Source organism: Diplotaxodon limnothrissa, linkage group LG7 (assembly GCF_057381915.1).
Source record: "Diplotaxodon limnothrissa isolate DT_005_m linkage group LG7, D_limnothrissa_male_GT1.1, whole genome shotgun sequence".
NCBI lineage: Eukaryota > Metazoa > Chordata > Actinopteri > Cichliformes > Cichlidae > Diplotaxodon > Diplotaxodon limnothrissa.
Genome location: NC_140602.1, coordinates 58,233,252 through 58,253,734, shown reverse-complemented (window position 1 = coordinate 58,253,734; position 20,483 = coordinate 58,233,252). Strand labels below are relative to the sequence as shown.

The window sequence follows — 20,483 nt, the reverse complement described above, 5'->3', positions numbered from 1 at the left end:
AAGGTGTAAGCCCTGATCGCACCAGTCTCAGGGTCCTTTAAGTCCTGTGCTGTTTAGCAGTCAGCCATTCTGCAGTATCTCTTTAGTCTGAATCTGCTCCAGGAAAAGGTACCGATGGTAAGGAAGACATCATGTTTAGTGCTGGTTCCAAAGAAAGCCACCTCTTCTGGCCTTAATGACTTCAGCCCAGTTGCCTTGTCGTCATGTTATGAAGGTGTTGGAGAGACTGATTCTTGCTCAGCTTAGCTTGCAGGTGAAACATCTTTCAGGTGGGGGTGGATGATTCTGTTATCTACCTGTTGCAGCATGCTTACCTGGATAGTACTGGTTGAACTGTGAGAATCATATTCTTTGATTTTTCCAGTGACTTATACCATTAATACCATCAAGCCACTTCTGTGAAAAGCTGCTCAGGATGGGAGTCGCCAATTCTACATTCTCCTCGATTGGTAACTGTCTCTCAGAAGACACTGCATTAGTTGGGTGTATTAAGGGTGGGCAGGACATTCAGACTCCTTCTGAATGTCAACAAGACAAAAGAGATGGTGGTTGACTTCTGGAGGAAATAAACTGCGACTAGGCCATTCAACCTTATGGGTGAGTAGGTGGGGACAGTGGACAGATACAGGTACTTGTGCGTAGTGGTAGTGAGTGCCATCTATTTTGCTGTCGTCTGCTGGGGGGACCTGAGTGCCAAAGATGCCAGCAGGATCAACAAACTCATCCGCAAGGCTGTAAAAAATTTGGAGATGTTTGAGTCAGTGAGGGACAGGAGGTCACTAAACAAACTGCTACATCATGTACAGCCCATCACACCTGTTTCACTAATTTCTGAGGCAGCAGACCTCCTTCTCCCTCAGACTGATTGAACCTCGCTGCCATAAGGAAATCATTCTGATATCTCATAGCACAAAGCCCTTAACAGGGTATATCCTGGATAGGTTGCAAATATATAATAGGGCCAATATGGAGAGACAGACAACCACTCAATCTAAAACTCACATCCATTGGCCAATTTAGAATCACAAATTAACCTAACCTGTGAATGTTTTTGGACTGTAGGAAGAAGTCTGAGTACCTGGTGAGAACCCATGGAGACATGGCGACAAAGTGCAAACTCCAGACAGACTGGATTTGAACCTAGGACCTTATTGCTGTGAGGCACTGACGACTGTGCCATTTTTTTCATATTTTGCAAAACTGCACTAAATTGAATCACTGTAAGAGCATTAGCATGAACTCTAAATAACACTGGAAATTAAAAGAACACTATGAACAATAAGACATTTGTTACTGTTAAGTATCATAAAAGCTCTATAAATATTTACTGTACTGTGTTAAGAGTAGAGCAATGGTGAAGAAACTATTAAGATAAGCTGCTGAAGTAAAAGTACTCATAATAGACTATAAAAATACTTTAGTACAAACAAAAGCCCTGCATTAAAAAGTCCAAAGTAAATATCTATTACTAACGAAAAGTACTGGAATACCTAAGAGCACATAAGACAATGATGGCTAATTTAAAGTGTCTAATATGCAATAATGTGGTTTAGAAAATATTAATTTTTTTTATTACTAATTCAAGTACCGGTATTGCACCTGGTTAGCTTGTACTCTTTAAACACTTTTAATATCTGTATCTACAAATGGTTTCATAAATATCCAGTATATCCTTATAATACGTTAAGAATTACATTCACAATTCTTCCCTTTACCCCCCCTTTTTTAACTAGATTTACTATTTTGCTTTTATTATAAGTAAAAAGAATGTGCGAAGATTTTTTTCATTATAGAACATTGCTGTATGTGATCAAAGCAAGACAAAGAAAGGAGCAAAACTGCATGTTATAAAATCAGTTAAATACTTGGGCACCATGCTGGCAATCACACATGAAACCAAACTAGCATAAAATATCAAAAAGTTGTCTTTACTTCTTCATTGTTTTAATTGTATTTATAAATTGTGTGACGATTATATTAATAATAATTAGAAAACACTCAAAATAAATGACATCAGTAACCAACAGTAATGACATTAAACAATAATTATTAAACAATAACTCAAGATTGAATCCAGGCCAGTACAAAGAAAGCAAGCATTTAGGCTGATGTAAAATGTTCATTCAGTAAGCAGACTGCAGGTTAAAAGCATTTCTGTTCAGTGTACATGGAGGCATTGAGACACATGCCCTCTAGTCAGTCATAAAAACAAAATTAAAGCTAGAGATTCAACACTTCTCTTAATTATTATGCCCTTCCATTTCTCTCCAGAAGAAGGCACAGTCATCACATTCAAAAACATTTACATCCCTTCACAAAAAAGTAACATGTAAAATCACCATCGGTATGAAATGAGTACTTTTTCATTCCTGCAACTCAGCAGGGATTGCTAAAAATGTAGTTGTATTTCCACTGAAAATGGGCAGATTTTATCATTGAACAAGCACAGATATTAACCAGAAGATTGATCTCCTAAATCTGTGTTCAGGACTTTAAATATTCAAATTCTTAACATTTAGAAGATGGAAAAAAGTGTCCAGGTGAGAGAAACTTGTAGCCATTCCCAGAGGGAAGTCTGACACCTCCTTTAGAATGTGTGAGAAGGCCAGCTGGAGATGGAGGTGGTTTAGCCTCCAGGTTTGGGTGAACATTTGGTCTGTCATCAGTGTTGTGGTCTTCAGGTTCCCCTACATTTTTCCTGATAGACTCATTTCTAGGTGAGAGATTCAGCAAACCCAAAACATCTTTCTGAACTGTACTCATTTTTTTATTCTCACCTCGGAGTAAGCTGGCCGGACATGGCATGTTGGGTTTCTGGCTGGCGTTGGCCCAGTAGGTTTTTAAATTGTGGATTGCCTGGATTTTGCTATCCTGTTTGGATTGATGCAGCTTAGGGGTGATTGCTGGGCTAGAAGAGGCTGAAACAGATCCTGCGGAGGAATAGGAAAGGGCTGGGGATGGAGCACTGTCAGCAGGAGAGCGTGAAGGTGAGATGTGGGCAGTGTAAGGCGAGCTGGGGTATTTCAGTTTGAGCTGAGCCTGTATGTGCACATCTGGGGAGACTGTAGGGAGAGGTGAACCCTGATCTTTTACTGAGAGAGATAACGAAGGGGATGAATGAGCTTGGCTGCTGTAGACTGAGCTGATTTTCTGCAGTGATGAGGAGCGAGATGGTGGTTTAGGCCGAGTTGGAGGAGGGATTGAGACAGAGGTAGAGAGCGGTGAAAGATGACTAGAGAGTGAGAGAGGAGACTTTAGACTTGCCCTACTTGTTGGTCGGCTAAATGCACTGGTCTCAGAGGGCTGAAACCCTTGGGCTCCATTTGTAGGAGTCAAAGTTGGGGTTGTTGGAGTGGACACCGATTTCTGTCTGCTGAGAGACTCATCTCTGCCCTCAGCTCCCTTCAGTGTCTTTCCTCTAAGGTTTGCCTTCTGCAGGCTCTCCACAGCTTGCATGTGGCTCTCAGTCTCCTCCAGGATCTTCTGGGCCAGCTCCTGGGGATCCAGTTGTCCTGCAGGTCCTGTCCTTTCCTCTTGGGATTTCACTGTGCTATCTGTCTCAGTGCTCGACTGGTCTGACTCAGAGCTGCTGACTTTTCCTTTCCGCTGAGGAGTTGAGCTGGAAAATGAAACATATAGATACATTTAAAAGAAGTTCAAGAGTAACTCTTTCTGACTTAACAAAAAGTATTGAACTTACATTTCCTTCTTGACTTTGGGGTTATTCTTAACTGTTAGTGGCAGCGTTGGAGCTTTTATTGGAGATGTAGGTGTGCTGATGCTTCCCTTTGAGGAAACTGTTAGAGGATACCCATGCCGCCCGGCAGATGCTCTCCCAGCACCAACTCTGCCAAATCTATGTCCTGCAGGTAGAGGCAGAGTGTCACACTCGCTTCCTCCTCGACCTAATGGCTCACTGCTTATAATGGAGTACCCCGCATACTCCTCGTCCTCTCCTTCTCCCGATAATACTCCTCCATTACTGGTCAATCGACCTCTTGATACACCACCTGAATGGGTGTAGAGGCCCGCGCCTTGACAAGGCTTCTCTGGCTGTTGATGTGAGCGCTGGCTGATGATGTCACTTCCTGCAGGCTCAGGTCTAGACAGGAAACTGAGAGATGAGGCAAGGGAGCTGAGGCTGTACACTGAGATGGCATCGCAGGAAAGGCTGTCAGGGCACATGGGGGGCAAAATCGAGGGTTGAGGTGGGTAGCAACCTAAGGAAAGGGGTAAAGAGTGTGGCTGGGAGGCTGACTGGGAGGAGGACAAAGACTCCAGGGAGGATGAACTGTCTATGCTAAGTCTCTTGGGAAGCTCTGTTGAGTCTGATTAAAAAGAGAGAGAGAGAGAGAGATTTGAAAAATTTGTTGAAAATTGGGAAAGATTTAGTAAAAGAGAAAGTCCAAAGTCATAACTTATTTTTACCAAACAGTGCTAGAAGAGACTGAAGGGCAAAATGCATGATGCGTCTGCTGGCCTGTTTTCCAGTCTTCAGCACCACTTCCTCCTGACCAACTTCACAAAGGTCAAAACCTGACAAAGACAGAGCACAAAATCCAGCCAAAAGCCAAATCTGAGTACTTCAGTGACAAATAGTAAGCTTTATGTTCTTCACTGCTAAAGTAGTTAGTTACTTTATTAATTCATTTTAGATTACAAAATGAGTATGATGATTCTATATAACCACCAATTCCCAAAAATGTTGGGATGCTGTGAAAATGTGAATAAAAACTGAATGCAAGGATTTACAAATCTCGTATACCCATAATGTATTCACAATAGAACACAAAAAAATATCAATTGTTTAAATTGAGAAAATGTACAGTACCATCTAAAGAAACATATTAGCATGGGCATGAATTTGATGGTAGTAACACGTCTAAAAAAAAAAAATGTTGAAATAGGTCCATGTTTACCACTCTCTTCTTTTGACAACAGTCTGTAAACGTCTGGGAACTGAAGAGACCAGCTACTGGATTTTTGGAGTGGACTGTTGTCTTGTCTGATGTATGAATCTAGCTACTTAACAGCTGGTTGTTCAGTTGTTGTATTTTTCATTTGATACGCCAGATGTTTGCAGGTGATCAAAAATCTGGATTGCAAACAGGCCAGTTCATCACCTGGCCATATTGTACAACAGCAATGGTTCGTTGTACAGCATGGGTTCATTATAATTGCGGTATGCGTCTTAGCATTGTCTTGCTGAAATATTCAGAGGCTTGTCTGAAAAAGATATAATCTGGATTTGAGTATACACGGCTCTAAAATCTATATAAACAACACGTTCTCACTCTCGAGGCGTAATATTTTACGCTAGGTGTCAAATCGTCAACATGTTACGCTTCCTGGCACCCAACATATTCCTAAATGACAAGATTGGAAAAATGAGGAAACATGAGAACCGTTTGGAATCAATCCACAGATGTTCGTTCATTTTCCTCAAATTGCTTTGGTAAGCACTATTTAACGTCATTAAAGTGCTGATGTTTTTGACACTGTGGGCATGAGTTTGCTGTCTATTGTCAATAGCAGTCTTCAGTCCGGGTGAGTCCCTGCTGACTTTAAACATACTGTGGTGGAACCTATTCTTAAAAAACAAAACATGGATCCAGCAATTTTATCCAACTACAGACCAATTTCTAAATTGTCTTTTCTTTCTAAAGTCCTAGTCCTTCTTCAGCGCCACAACTTTCTATATAAAAATGGCATTAGTGAAGTATTTCAGTCTGGTTTTAAAGCACACCACAGCACTGAAACTGCTCTTTTAAAAGTTTTTAATGACCTTTTAACTTTTACTGACTCGGGAGATCCTGCCATTTCAATACTATGAGACCTCAGTGCTGCCTTTGACCGTAGATCATAGGATTCTTATCTCTCGGCTTGAACACTGTCGGAATCGAAGGGACTGCATTGGAGTGGTTTAAATCTTACCTGTCCAACCAATGCTTTTCTGTTAGATTGGGGGATACATCATCCTCAAAAAACCCACTTTCTTGTGGGGTCCCCCAGGGGTCCATTCTTGGCCCAGTTCTCTTTTCAATTTATATGCTCCCTATGGGTTTATTTTTTAAAAAGGATGTTAAGGCATGGATGACTTTAAACTTTCTTAACCTAAATGAACAGAAAGCAGAGGTGATTGTGTTTAGTTCCTGTGACCACTGCAACTTTGGCCCCTTAGAAATTTATAAAAAACCTTCTGCGAGGAACCTAGGAGTTATCTTTGACTCTAATCTAACGTTTGACAAACAGATTAATGCTGTAATCAAATCAGTTTCTTTCATCTTCGGCTACTTGCTAAAGTGAAGCCATTTCTCTGTTTTAGAGACTTTGAGAGAGCTATCCATGCCTTCATTTCATCTCACCTCGACTACTGTAATAGTCTTTACTCTGGTATTAGTCTGTCATCAGTTAGCTGTCTACAGCTGGTCCAAAACCCTGCAGCACAGTTACTAACTGGCACACGCAAGCGAGAACACATATCCCCCATACTGGCATCATTACACTGGCTGCCAGTTAGTTTTAGAATTAGGTTTAGGATTTTATTATTTGTTTTTAAGGTATTGCAGGGGTTAGCACCCTCATACCTTTCTGATCTTTTAAATTGGTACACTCCTGCAAGGTCTGCGGATCAATTGCTGCTGGCTGATTAAAGCACAGAGATCGGGCCTTTGCCATGACTGCTCCTAAATTATGGAACAAACTGCAGGACCTCCCCAACATTGGACACTTTTAAAACCTGTCTGAAAACCGACTTTTACTCCATGGCTTTTAAATCAAAATGAGTTTGTATCGAAAGGAGCCAGCTGAGGTGGTTCGGGCATCTGACAAGGCGCCTCCTGGGTGAGGTGTTCCAGGCATGTCCCACCGGGAGGAGGCCCCGGGGCAGACCCAGGACACGCTGGAGAGATTATATCTCTCGGCTGGCCTGGGAACGCCTTGGTATTCCCCCGGACAAGCTGGAGGAGGTGGCTGGGGAGAGGGAGGTCTGGGCCTCTTTGCTTAGGCTGCTGCCCCCGCGACCCGGCCCCGGACAAAGCGGATGAAGATGGATGGATGGATGGAGTTTGTATTACTTTTATTTTTCTTATTCTTACTCAAATCTTCTAATTTTATTATTCTTTTTCTTAACTTTTATCATGTCTCCCGATGTTTTTATTTCTTTTGATTACCTTAATTGTACAGCACCTTGGTCAACATTTGTTGTTTTAAATGTGCTATATAAATAAATTTGACTTTGACTATTTGACAGATGGTGGTATGAGGCGTTTGTGCTAATATGGTGTGTTCGGTTTTTGCTGAAGGTGGTGCTTTTCTTTAATGCTAAACATCTCCACTTTGCTCTTGTCTGTGCAAAGGACATTGTTCCAGATTTTTTTATTTTATTTGTTCAGATGCAATAAAACAGCCATGCTGTCATGTTCTTTTTAGAGAGAGAAGGCTTTCTTCTGACAACCCTTCCAAACAAGCCATATATGTTCAGTGTTTTTCCAATTCATTACAAAGAACTTTATCATTTAACATACTAACTGTAGAGCTTGAGTCCTTTCTCACAAACATAATTCAGTAAAAAGCAAAAGTGTCTGATAAGGGGTGTTCAGTAGGTGATATGAAAGCTCACACAAAGACAAACAGGAAAATAAGTAGACATATAAGCATCAAAGACAGATGGAAAAGGATAAACAAAAGTATTTACAATGTAAACCAAGAAACAACACTATAAAAGAACCTTAATCAGAAGCTCAATGCATATAGATGTGTTTCAATATGTTCTGAATATTATAACATAATTTTTTGCTCTGTGCTAGTATTTACCGACATTTTCTTTACTTACAACTGACATGGGTGATGCAGTAGATCACTGACAAGGAGGTATAAAAAAAATGTGAAACTAAGTTTCTTTTAAGGATGACTCACCCAGTGCAGCCAGGAACTCGTGGCAGCCTGGCAGCCTCCAGAGCTGCACACTAATTGACACTTGAATGGGAGCCAGTGGAAAGTCTTGCTCTTTGTCGCCTGACTGCAACTGAACCAACACTTGGTGAAGCTATGGAGAGGAAAGAAGATATAATGACTGGAGTGCTGGATGAGTGTTTATACTTTTTCAGTTTTTAACTTATTTATTACCTCACATTTGAGAACATATAAGGATTGTATTAAATAAAAATACTCCAGTGTAAATCAACAATTCTCAATAAACAAGGACAGATAAAGCACGCACTTCACAAAGAATATTCAAATAAAACATCTTAGTGTCTGAATGTGTTTGTGCCTGCTTTGACGAGTGTTGTACTTTTGAACTCAAGCCAGAAGTTTCATCATGAAACACTTACCATTCCTGCCACACTTTTAACTGCCTTTGTGAGGTGTGTATGACAGAAGAAGAAACAGAACTTTAGTTATTTATTTTTGTGTAATTGTTGTGTTTGAATTACTGTATTCTCAGCCATGCATGAATGATGATGTGCTTATGCAGGCAATTCTTGATGATACCCATATAGTATTTATGGAGGGCTACAGCAAGCAAAGAATGATGAAACCAAACAAATGACTGCAAAATGAAAAATTAGAGTGAAGAGTGGGGGGTGCTCTGCACTTTACCAACTTTACCAACAAGCAATCTGTTTTAGTTATGAGTGGTTAAAAGACAAGTGTGCAGAATATCTCATGACCATGCTGACCAGATGCATGCTAGGGTTGGGAAACAACAATGCATGCAGTGTTGAGTGTGTTTGCAGAAAGCAGTCATGCAAATGAACTAGATTACTAACCATATTCAGTAAATTTTACTTCCCTACAGTTATGGAAAAAAATGGAAATCTCTCTCTTTCTGTATATATGCAATGCATGTGGGAACTATGGATGAATAGAAATATAACATCTTCACTGACTAAGAAGCACCTAATAGCTCAGGGCATCAATTAATGGTGCAACATCAGTAGAACACAGTTACTATCAAAGCTAGAGGTTGAGAGGCTACAACCCAGTGGGAATGAGTGAGCAGTGTGGACACAATGAGCCGACCCTGATAGAAGAAGCATTGGAAGTGAACTAGATGACGCTTAGCTACCTACAATGACAGAATTGCTGTTTTTACACCAGGACTCTAAGATCAGGCAAGCCGACCGGAGCTCTGCCTGGACTGACCATAAGACTCAGCCTATGACTCAGTGCCTTGAATAGTGTACAGGAACATCTGAGCTGCATATGGACTAAAAGTCCCCACTTTCAGATGGGGGGAGGGGGGGGGGAGGCACTGCAAAGGTGGTTAAGAATAATAGGGGTATGGTCATGTCGGACTTTGAGTTCCAGACAGACAAGCAGCTACTGGCCAACCAACATGACATAGTGGTGGACAGCAACACTGGGAAGAAGGGCCACAAGAAAATAGAGAGTTACCAGGGCCAGGAGGAGAAACTGGAGTAGATGTGGAAGGTAAAGTCCAAAGTTGTCCCAATGGTAATAGAAACATTAGGAGCTGTAACCCCAAAACAGAGGTCTCTGTTCAGAAGAGTGCATCTGCACCAGTTGGTCCTTCAGCCCCTGGTACAGCTAAAATAGAACACCCAAACTCCGAGGCCTCTGGTAGAGCACCCAAGTTTAAGCAACACAATAATACCATCCCCCAGCTTTTTGAGCTTGGAACTCTCAACGTTACTTAGGTAAAGGCCAAGAATAAAAACAGGTGGTGGAGGGAGATCTTATTTTTTGATGTGCGTAGTTCTTCAACCACTGTCATGACCACCTGTCCAACATGATAGTACCTTATGAATGAGCTGTTCTCCAGCCTCAGATGCTGTGACCAGCTTACAGAGTGCCTGTAAGGCTGGAGGAGTAAGACCTGGGGATGCACAGAAAGTTAATCAGAAATTTCTATAGCACTGTCATATCTTGATCACGAACAACTAATACAACCTAGTGTAACATTTTACAAAAGAGCTATAAGTTGAAATAAAAATATAATCTGAATTATTCTCTTGCTAATATAGGGTATCTTGCAAAAGTGAGTACACCCCTCACATTTTTGTAAATATTTCGTTACATCTTTTCATGGGACAACACTGAAGATATGATAGTTTGATACAATGTAAAGGCAATAATGGCTGTGTGTTAAATTATTTAGAGGGGACAGCAAATTTACACTGTTGTACAAGCTGTACACTGAGTACTTTGCATTATATCAAAGTGTCATATCTTCAGTGTTGTCCCATGAAAAGATATAATAACATTTTTACAAAAATGTGAGGGGTGTACTCACTTTTGTGAGATACTGTACATTAAACAAATATGATTTTATCAGTATGACTGACATAGGAGATGTTTTGAATAATGGAAAAACTCTGTTACCAAGCAGTGACTGTAGAGTGGTACTGCACTGCTGCAGTCGATCCCCAGGATCTGACATAGGAAAAAAAACTGCCGCAGGGAGTCCAGCAACACTACCAGAGAAGTCCAACCGAAAACCCACTGCAGAGAGTAGGGCCTGCCACCCAGGCACCCCGCCGACCTTACCCAGCACAGAGGAGACATGTGGACATGAACAGAGAATACACAAAGGTTGACATTTAAAGAGAAGGAGAAGGAAAGACCAACACACAGACCTTATTCTCCACACTTTGCTGCGATGTGTACATTGGGTTACACTGGCCACTCTGAATGCGCTGTAGTGATTTCTCAACCTGTGGACAGAAACAGGCACAAATTGTGTTATTTAATCAGACTGGAATGTTCAGATGTGGGAAAAATGTGTTTTGAGGTGCCATTCACAAACAATTTAACATTTTCTGGACAGGACAAAACTGAAAGAAAATTAAAAGAAAACATCTTGATTGATAATCATGCATTTCATTAGCAATCAAGATGTTTTCTTTGTGTTGAACACAATCATGGGTGCTTCCTTAAGAAGCATTTTAATTCCAGAATTCACCAGAAAATAGCTTTACCATTTCTCATTGATACCTCAGATCTCTGTGCGTGGATTGTGGAGTGATATTTATACAGCAGTTTTCTAGTCTAAGCTCTACTACAAGCCTCATTCACACATTCATACTGCACTTTATTCCATAAAAGAGGACCGTAGCCACAATGGCAGCACTCACTGACATCATTCTGGACTCTGCATCTTTAAGGCTTTAATGTTAGGTTAGCATTTTACCCCCCTGCCATGCTATTTAGAGCCAGACGTGACCATAATGCTCTAAGGTATCAGCTAACACCAACATGCTGGAACCGCAATGACTCTGAAATTTCGGCAACATGCTCTGATGGAAGTCTGATGATGATAACTAAAGTTATGATTCACTGTATTAGATTTTTATTGATCTTCATGAGAGCTAAGTATAGTTTCCCCAGTCTGTCTCGCTAACACATTTGAATTCTTTTTCCTTAGATGGAGGGAAAGTGATGTCCCCAAATCAAGAGGGGTAGAGATAAGAAGCACTGCAGAAAAAAAGCAATTTGCTGTCAAAGTAGGTTAACACGTTCACACAGACCTTGCGCTGAATGTAATGACTTTCTTTATTGTTCAATACTTCTTTGATGCAAAGTCATAAAGTCATTAAAATAGCTCAGTATGAATTATCTAAACTTAATATAATGTTTTCATATGGGTTTTTAAAAACTTTTTTCAATCAACAGTCTTTAATTAAATGACATAAAATAACTGCTATAAAAAGCAGTTAAGCCAGTATTCACATTTGTGATCTTTACAATAGTTAATCTTTGGATGCTCTGACAAAAAATAAAAGCCACATTTCTAATTAAAGTGATTAAAGTCATGCTCATTTAAGATTTTCCAGTAGTATTTATGACAAATCGGCTGTTGTTTTATTGAACTGATATCTAAATTCATCTTTTGAATTTTAAACTTACTAATAGAGAACTAATAGAGAAAGCGAGACTGCAAAGTTTGAAGAAGTCTTACCAAGTGTAACAACACTCTCAGGGCATCCCTGGCCCTCTCTGGGTACTGAAGGATCTCTACCAGGGCTTGGCCAACCAGTGACATGGGACTGTTCAGCTTTACATCATTGCCAATAAGCATGTAACCTAAAAAAATACAACAAAACACATCTTTCGGTTTCTCGTGCATATTGAAACTGTGTTTTTTGGAGTTCTGAAATGTAAATGTAGCCGTCTCCAAAGCACCTTGGGTTAGCTTCTGTTGTTTAAATGTGCTGTAAGTTATGAATAAAATAGGCATGACATGTTTAAGGTAAAATTTTCATCGCCAGTAAATAACTTATGTAACACAGTGGGCTACATAATAAACTTGAAGAATAGAAACAAAGTGTTGATCCTGCTGTACTAGTATCGACCCAAAATCAATACCAGCATTGGTATCAATGCTATCGATAATTGGATTGATCCGCCCACTTCTAGTTCATGGTTTGCTCTTTCTCATACCTTGCTTGAACACACATATCACTGCTGACCAGTAACACCCCAACAGACTTGCCATATTGGATACAGTGGCCACAACAATTATTCTTTTTTTTAGTTTATAGCGTTTACGTATCATCTAACATATCTCAGACATTGACATTGCTAAGTTGTACAAACTAATTGGTTCCTTTTAGCTCATTTGAACGAAGAAATTGGTTAGCTGATAAATGCTCCACTATATTTTACAGCTACTCCTCTTGTGTCTGCGTGCTGTGGCTCAAAGCAACTGAGTCAAGCTTTAGTATTTTACATTAATGATTGTTTGCTAACCAGCCCAGTTGGAGGGGTGTGAGAAGTGCTTGCTGCTCTGCAGTGTCTTCATGGCTTCCGTCAGAGCTGCACTGGCTTTGGTCCCATTGTGAAGAGCTGTGTAGAAGGTGTGTGTGAACAGTTTAGAGGCAGCTACTGGCACAGGCCACAAAGAGACACACACACACTGGACCCCTGCAGCCAAGAACGCTCGAGTCAACCCCACAACTCCATCTGCTGTTACCTTGCTGCCGGACTCTGGGTACAACCTGAGGTGGCAAAGGGTCAAAGAGTTACATGGGACAGTCAAAAGCTAAGAAAAGCCTGTGTAAAAAACCAAATCTGTGAATAGTTATACCTCAGGACCACCAGTTTGACAGTCAGACAAAGGTCCAGTATATCAGCAGCAGTAAGAAGGAAATCTTGAAGTGGTGGACTATCACAGATACTCTCTACCTCACACACACTTTCACCATCCTCACTCCTTTCATCTGCTCCTCTGAGTCTCTCTGGGCTGCTCTTTGAAAACAAACCCTTCACTTTTCCACCCTGATCTGCTGCTTCGCCTGACACTGACATCCTGCGGGGTGATTTCTCCTTTGGTCGGCCACCTGCCCCATCTCCTCCAGCATGCTCTTGGCTAGGGGCAAAGACCAAAGCTGCAAGCTTCCAAGATATATGTGTGGCAAAGTGAACACACTCTGCTTGACTCAGAGCTGCTAAAATGCGATCCTTTGTGGCATTGGCTCCCGTTAGGGGATGACATCCCAGCTGCTCTCCCAGCCACAGGGCTTCCTCTTGGGCTGAGGGTAAGGGCCCCCATAGCCAACGGTCCATGACACTCGGTGGCAAATGAGGTGCACCGACCACTGCAGCCATTGAGCCTCCATCTGGACAAAATAAGTGTCCACTGCGTCGAGCATGAGGCTGCAGTTTGAACACATTTGATACAGAAATATTATAATAAGCAATAAATATTTTAAATAATTAATTGAATAAACACATATGTCGGAATAGTTTGACAAATACAATATATGTTACTTTACATCGATTATCAGAAATCAAAGGGTACCAAAATGACTTACCTTTATTGTTGCTCCCAGGCTGGCTAAAGAAGGTACAGAAATTAGACTGAACCTTTCATACAGGTACTCATTAGAGGAGCTGCCTTTGAGCAAGGCAAATGGAATTAGGTATAATTCTCCCTCCAGAACTAACACAAGTTGTCTGTGTCTACCCACGGGTCCACTACTGTGCATCAGGCCCTGTATAGAGAGAGGTGGAGGGCAATCGTAACACACAGATTTGTGTGAAAAACCATAAAGAAGACAAATTCAAATCGTGAATTGAAATATAAGTCTTTCCTTGGAGACACACATACATACCCCTTCCATTGGCGCTATGAGCAAGTCATAAAGGGCCCGCAGAGGAGGTTTGCCAGTGTTACTTGGTCTGAAGAGGGGAGAAGATAAGCCGTCCTTTACTGGAGATACAGTGGTACTGTACAGACTCGTCATGCTCTGACAGCTTCTATTAGAGGCAGAAATACACAAGAAATGTAATACACTCCAACATATAGTTATCCTGTTTGAAAACAGCTATGAACCTATAATCATGATGATGTTATAGTCATGCAGCTCTATGAAGCTCTACTTAAGCACTGGTGATATTAACTGAATGGTAATGTTAGCTTGCTAACTTGCTCATCAGGATTTTGAGTAATGTGTTATAGTTTAACATTTCCTTTTTTGTCACAATGAACAGAAGTTTTGCAAATTCAAGTAACTATAAAAACATATTTGCAATGTTTTTGTTTCCCTTCAAGTTCCTATGCATACAGCTTCTTACAAGTTAAATGTATCTAATCCTATGAAGACCTTTGTATTATGACTGCAACTGCAATATTTTGTGCCCATATTTTGTATCATGATGATCTGTTTAGTTTCCAATTAGATCCGATTTTTCACTGCATGTTTCAAAATGTTTTAAATGTTTAAATTATTCGTTGTGTAGCAACACCTTGTAGAGTTTGTGTTATGTTTAAATGTAGTGGGAAAAAAAAGTTGTGAAAAATGGACTTCTCATAGTTGTAGATTTCTGTTTAAATACTGTATTATTGAGTTATTCTTGGTCATTTTGGACTTATGTCAGGTTCACTTCCTGTCGTTATCATTTGTCCCTTCTTAGTAATCGTCTGGGGTACTGACTTGATTCGAATTTGTCTTGCCTGTGTCCAGTTATCCAGCCAGCCTTCCCAATGTACAGTATACATGCACACCTCCTGTCCGTTAGTTCACACTTCATAGACTGTCCTGTTTTCTTTGGAGCCAAGTGATCCAGCAGTTTCTTGTGGTCCTTGTTTATGACCTTTTGCTATGATTCATGAACTTGGTTATTCTTTACCTGTTTTATTTTCCCCATTGCCTGTCTATCATCTGTTTTGGAATTAAAATTAGAACTTTGGGCTTTTTCTTTTTCTTGTTTTGCATTTTTGGTTAGCCACTAGTTAGCTTTTAGTTTGGCCAAATCTCTCAATGTAAGATAAATTGAAAAAAGCTTGTTGCTAATAATGTAGTAGAGGAGATGCAGTACCAACTCACTATGCAGTGAAGTTAAGTAAAGTCAGAGCTAAACCTAAAGTAGCACCCTCTGGACATATAGCCAATATACTCTCGCAGTTTACAAGAACTCTGAGTCAAACCTGTTGAAGAGATTATTTCTGGACACCATGTGGAGATAGCCTGTAGGGTCTGTGGCAGAGATGAGTTTTTTGTTCAGCTCCTCAAACTGCTGCTCCAACAGATCTCCAGCTTCACTCTCTGTCTCACTACTTGAGAAGACTCTGCAAAATGGCAATAGAGACAGTGATACATAATTGTTCTATTATACAGCATTGTCTAAAGATTGCAACCAAAATGCTAGGTGCATGCATATATCTCTAACAGTGTCAACTCAAAAGCATAAGTATGGTCAAACATTCTGTTTACAAGCAGAAGCCAATCAAAAGAAGGCAGGCTTAAAAAGAGGGCGGTCTTAAAGGGAGAGAAGAAAGTAGTTTGTTTCAGACTGATGAATGAACTGACAATCTTAGGAAAATGTACAAAAGGAAGAAACAAGTAGTAATTAATTACTGGAGCAGTATGTGATAGAGCGATGACTTGGAATTAAAATAACTTTTTATGGAATCCTCTGGCTGTAGATTTTACACACTCAGGAAGGTAATAGCAGTTTCTGATACCTGGATACATGCTAAAGGGCAGTAAAGTGCTACTAGTGGTTTGGAAAACATTTTTATGCTGTGTATCTGCAAAAACTTGTCATGCTTAGATGAGTGGGACTCATAATAAACCACACACAACAGCGTGAATCACCACAATATCAACACACACACACACACACACACACACACACACACACACACACACACACACACACACACACACACACACACACACACACACACACACACACACACCAGAAGTAGTGAATCTGCTGGCTGCAGTGACTCCACTGCAGTGGTTTTCACAGTAAGTTGAGATGCAGTTTGTATGGGGGAACATTTGCTGGCACAACACATGGTAGTGATTTACAAAGTCATCCAGCTATGCCAACCAAGGCCTGAGAGTTGTGGGCAGTATAACTGAGAATAGAGAAAACTGGCAGGAGAGAGCAGGAAAAAAGGAAGACAGACACAAAGCATGCGTCTTCTCTATCATGTTTTGCTCACTTTTGTTTAAATGAGAGAAGGTTCACCTACAATCTATTCCAAAAGTTTGTACAGAACTTCATGGAAATCTTGGATTGCCCGATTAACTCTAAGCCTCAAATGTCAAACACATGGTAAGCCTACAAAAAAAGTCAATGTCTCCAAAGTCAGTCTGACTCTTTCTTTGTATAAAATGTAATTGGAGTCCATCAAGCTAATGTCAAGACAAATCATCCAAAGCCTCAAATATTAACCATGCTAGCCCCAGACAGAAAAGTCATATCTCTACAATAACTGAGATTTATCTTCTGTAGACAATGACATGTACCACATTACCATAGGGTGACTTAATAACAATGATCTTAAAAACAGTTCCACAGTTTAGCACACCAATGAAACAATTTTGACCAGATTAGAGGTTTTTCATTATTTTTTTTATGCCTGTGTTTTCTGGGCTGACAGTCTTTCTCTTGGATACTGCTAGACTCTGCCTGGAAGCCTATCCTTTCTTCAGATATGTAAAATGTACTATACACAGAGGGAAATACAGATTGAAAATGCATCTATAGTGATTAATAACATATTTACCATAGTTGTTAAGCTCAACACAACTGGTCAACCACGTAATTTTTCTTTGTATGTGTGCTAGTAGTCAGACAGGGATTTAAGACATGTCACAAAACTTTGAACATCAGCCTCGTGGAAAGGCTTAAACATATGCTCATGAGACCATGAAATATCTGCATTACGCTCCATTAACCTGTTTAATGGAATAAAGTTGTCACTGTCAGCTACAAAGTTATGTCAGCAGTATGAGGCATAAAGAAAATACTTCATTGAGTTAAAAGGTGCTGGTAACAATCATTCACTGGCATCTATCAAAGGTGGCACTACCTGTTATAATGACTATCCACTCCCAGAGCCTCTCTAGCATTGTGGATGTATTGCTCCAGAGAAAGGGAACCTCCAACAGCTCCTTCTCCACTTTGTGGGCTCCCACTACCATCCTTGAACTCAGACACCTCCAGTCCTGCTTCTCCAAGATACACCTCATTAAACTTCACGATACCTGTAACATTTCAGGAAAAACATAAGCAGGTTACAGCACTATGTGTGTGCCCATTTGTCAGCATGTGTGTGTGTGTGTGTGTGGCAGTATGTAGTGCAGACACTAAATGGTGCTTCCGTCGTTGTTTCTTAAGGGTCCCCTTAGAGGAAAAGCCATGCAGCCAAAGAGTGATCATCTTTGCAGTATAAATGTCCTCAAATGTCATATCTGATATATGTAGATATAAGTGACATTTCAGCCTGCAGGTAGCCCTGGAGGAAAGACTGCAAAAAGTGTTCACCCTTTGAAGAGAATTAGTGGTAAATGTCACCCTAGCATTACAAAGACCTTAAGGATGATCGTCTCAGTCAAGACCCTTTTTGGTTTTGTCTCACAGAACTTAAATGAATTCCCACTGAAGTCATGACAACATCACTACATCTCAGTATCCCATGCCACAGCAGTTATGACAACTCATAGTACAACACAGATAGTACAACTCTGTTTTTTTTATACCAAAGATATAATCCCTGCTTTTTTTTTTTTTAACATTTATACATGCTCTTATGCCTTCCCATCCCATTGGAATGGGTGTAGGACGGGTGGTAGAGTGTGTGTGATAATTATAAAAGCTGCATGCATGCAGTGCTTTAAGTAATCAATAAGCCTTGAAAAGTGCATATAGATCCAGTCCATTACAGACTACTGTAGTCATATTACTTAAATGTTATTGATGACTAAACTGAAAAGTTCTTCAGGCCCATGGAAACATGAATCCCTTTCTACAACAGCTGTGTTAAGACCAATTCCAAATGATTTTGCAAACCTGAATTTCATACTTCTCATTAAAGCATTACTTAATCATGATTATTGACTTAATTGGAAGTGGACACCAGTATCAGTACATTTATAATTATGCACCTATTAATCCCTTTAAAAATATGGGACATTTTATTTACAACTATTTTAGAAAAAAAGCACAGAAATATCTGAACGTCTTTTCTCATCTCCAAAATCTCAGTAACGGAGGGACGGAACATGGTCCACTCTGACTCAGTGTCTCCAGCCTCACTTAGTGTGCTGTAAAAGTTCTGCTGGAGGTGGGAGTAGAAGATCTCACAGACCAGGGCCTCTGCCAGACACTCCCACTGCATCGTCACTACACATCTGGGGACATCAGGCCTGTCCAGCATCATCCCCATCACACGTGAGACCTGATCCAACTCAGTACCAAGTAGTGATCGCTTGAATGCTCTGATATTATCTTTACCCGAGTATCCAAGACATGTGGACAGAGATCTGATAATATAATTACGAAATCAATCATGAACTTGCATACTAGAGCATCCTGTGTTAAGTGTACTAATGGACACCATTATACTCAAACCAGGTGTTCAGGACAGACCAGTCCTTGGGTTACATTGAGTAGGCCATTTCTTTCAATGTACTCCAGTATAACAGTGGAGTCCCCAGCAGATACAGGGACTCTAAGGAAGCCAGGCACACTGAACTGTTGGAAGGTGCAAGAAAGAAACAATCCTATCCCCTAAGGAAAACCTGAGCGTACAGGCACCAAGCGACAAGTATGCAAATATACCCATTTCTTCTCACCATCTATCACTGAGGGTAGCCTCATGCATCAGCTTAGGCTACTTGAATCACAAAGTGCAGAGGATTAGTAAGGAGGTAGTGAGGGTAACTATGAAGAGGATGAAGAGTGGAAAGGGTTAGAGGCAGGATGGAGTGGCTGGAGATGTGTGTCAGGCAGAAAGAAAAGGTTTATAGGAGGATAGTGAGGCCTGCTATAATGTATGGCTTGCAGACAGTAGCACTTACAAAAAGACATGGGGCAGAGGTCAAGCTGACTACATTTAAGATGTTAAGATTTTAACTGGTAGTGACCAGGATGGACAACATTACAAATGAGTACATCAGAGAGACAGCTCAGGTTGAGCAGTTTGGAGAGAGGGAAGGTTGGAATGGTTGGACATGTGAAGAGGAGGAATAGTGGATATATTGGATAAATGACTTTGAAGATGGAGCTGCCAGGAAGACCACAGAGGTAGATCACTGGAGAGGTTTAATATTGTCACGTAAGAGGTCTGAGTATAGAAGATGATGGTAGGAATAGGGTGAGATGGAGATAGCTAAAGGGAGCAGCCTCAGGCTCCTTCTCAACCAGAAAAGTGATGCTCCATGTTCCTAAAGGCAACTTTGTCAGCCTACGACTCTGAATCTGAATGAAAAAAGCATCTTCAGTAATTTTATAAAACCGATCAGCTTAAGTTTGTGTAAGCGTGGCAGTGAACCTGTGCCTGGAGATATTAGCCAGCTGTACAGAAAGCCTTCTGCCAGAGAATAGTAGAGAACCATGGCCCTCTGACTGTTGACTGTTTCCAGGATGTGTTCTATGGTGACCGGGATGTAAGGGTCAGTGCTCGCTGCTTGCTGACTTCCTTTCTGGCGTTCCACTAGGAGATCAGCAAAGGCACGTGTGCGCCCTCGCTCAGCTATAGCTAGTGCCTCATCGTGCCGGCCTGAAAGAATAGGAACATGTGGAGCTGTGAGTTAAAAAGGAGCAGATCTGAAAGAGCAGACTCTTTATTCTGGTAGCATTGATAAAGAAATACAACTATCAGACATTAGGTGATAATTTGTGCCTTATTAACAGAGACCAATGTATAAGATGCAAAAATGAGAACAGCTAACATACAAAGTGATGTACAGTAATTTATGCCACAAAGAAACAACACAACAGGTCAAGAGGCCAGTTCTGTCACCTAAGCTGACGAGGACTCTCTGGAGAGCCTGGTACGAACTGGTTTGCAGATCAAACAGGGAGAGCTTGTAATCCATACTGTGCTGCATCTCATGACGAATTGCCTCAAATAGCATAGATGCTTTGTATAACTGGAACAAATATCAAATAAACATACATTGCAATGAGTACCAATCCACAAATATACAAACCATCCATTGTTCAACTGGATTTAGACTGTGAAGACATTTTTATACTCTTCACACCTTTTAATGTGT

The 20,483-nt window shown here is 40.7% G+C and overlaps 1 protein-coding gene across 1 annotated transcript in view; it reads right to left on the bottom strand.

The window, feature by feature from the left end:
* Positions 1 to 2,508: 2,508 nt before the first annotated feature.
* Positions 2,509 to 20,483, bottom strand: part of ttc28 (tetratricopeptide repeat domain 28) — a 167,029-nt gene continuing 149,054 nt past the window's right edge. Inside the window, exons 19-34 of the mRNA XM_085358541.1 lie at positions 20,228 to 20,357; positions 19,757 to 19,984; positions 17,294 to 17,468; positions 15,395 to 15,535; positions 14,079 to 14,223; positions 13,779 to 13,958; positions 13,052 to 13,620; positions 12,715 to 12,962; positions 11,924 to 12,048; positions 10,602 to 10,679; positions 10,348 to 10,507; positions 9,765 to 9,841; positions 7,918 to 8,047; positions 4,429 to 4,536; positions 3,701 to 4,328; positions 2,509 to 3,619 (exon numbers count right to left, since the gene is read on the bottom strand). Coding sequence (XP_085214667.1) covers positions 2,509 to 3,619; positions 3,701 to 4,328; positions 4,429 to 4,536; positions 7,918 to 8,047; positions 9,765 to 9,841; positions 10,348 to 10,507; positions 10,602 to 10,679; positions 11,924 to 12,048; positions 12,715 to 12,962; positions 13,052 to 13,620; positions 13,779 to 13,958; positions 14,079 to 14,223; positions 15,395 to 15,535; positions 17,294 to 17,468; positions 19,757 to 19,984; positions 20,228 to 20,357 — 4,233 coding nt within the window. The remainder of the gene's footprint in view (positions 3,620 to 3,700; positions 4,329 to 4,428; positions 4,537 to 7,917; positions 8,048 to 9,764; positions 9,842 to 10,347; positions 10,508 to 10,601; positions 10,680 to 11,923; positions 12,049 to 12,714; positions 12,963 to 13,051; positions 13,621 to 13,778; positions 13,959 to 14,078; positions 14,224 to 15,394; positions 15,536 to 17,293; positions 17,469 to 19,756; positions 19,985 to 20,227; positions 20,358 to 20,483) is intronic.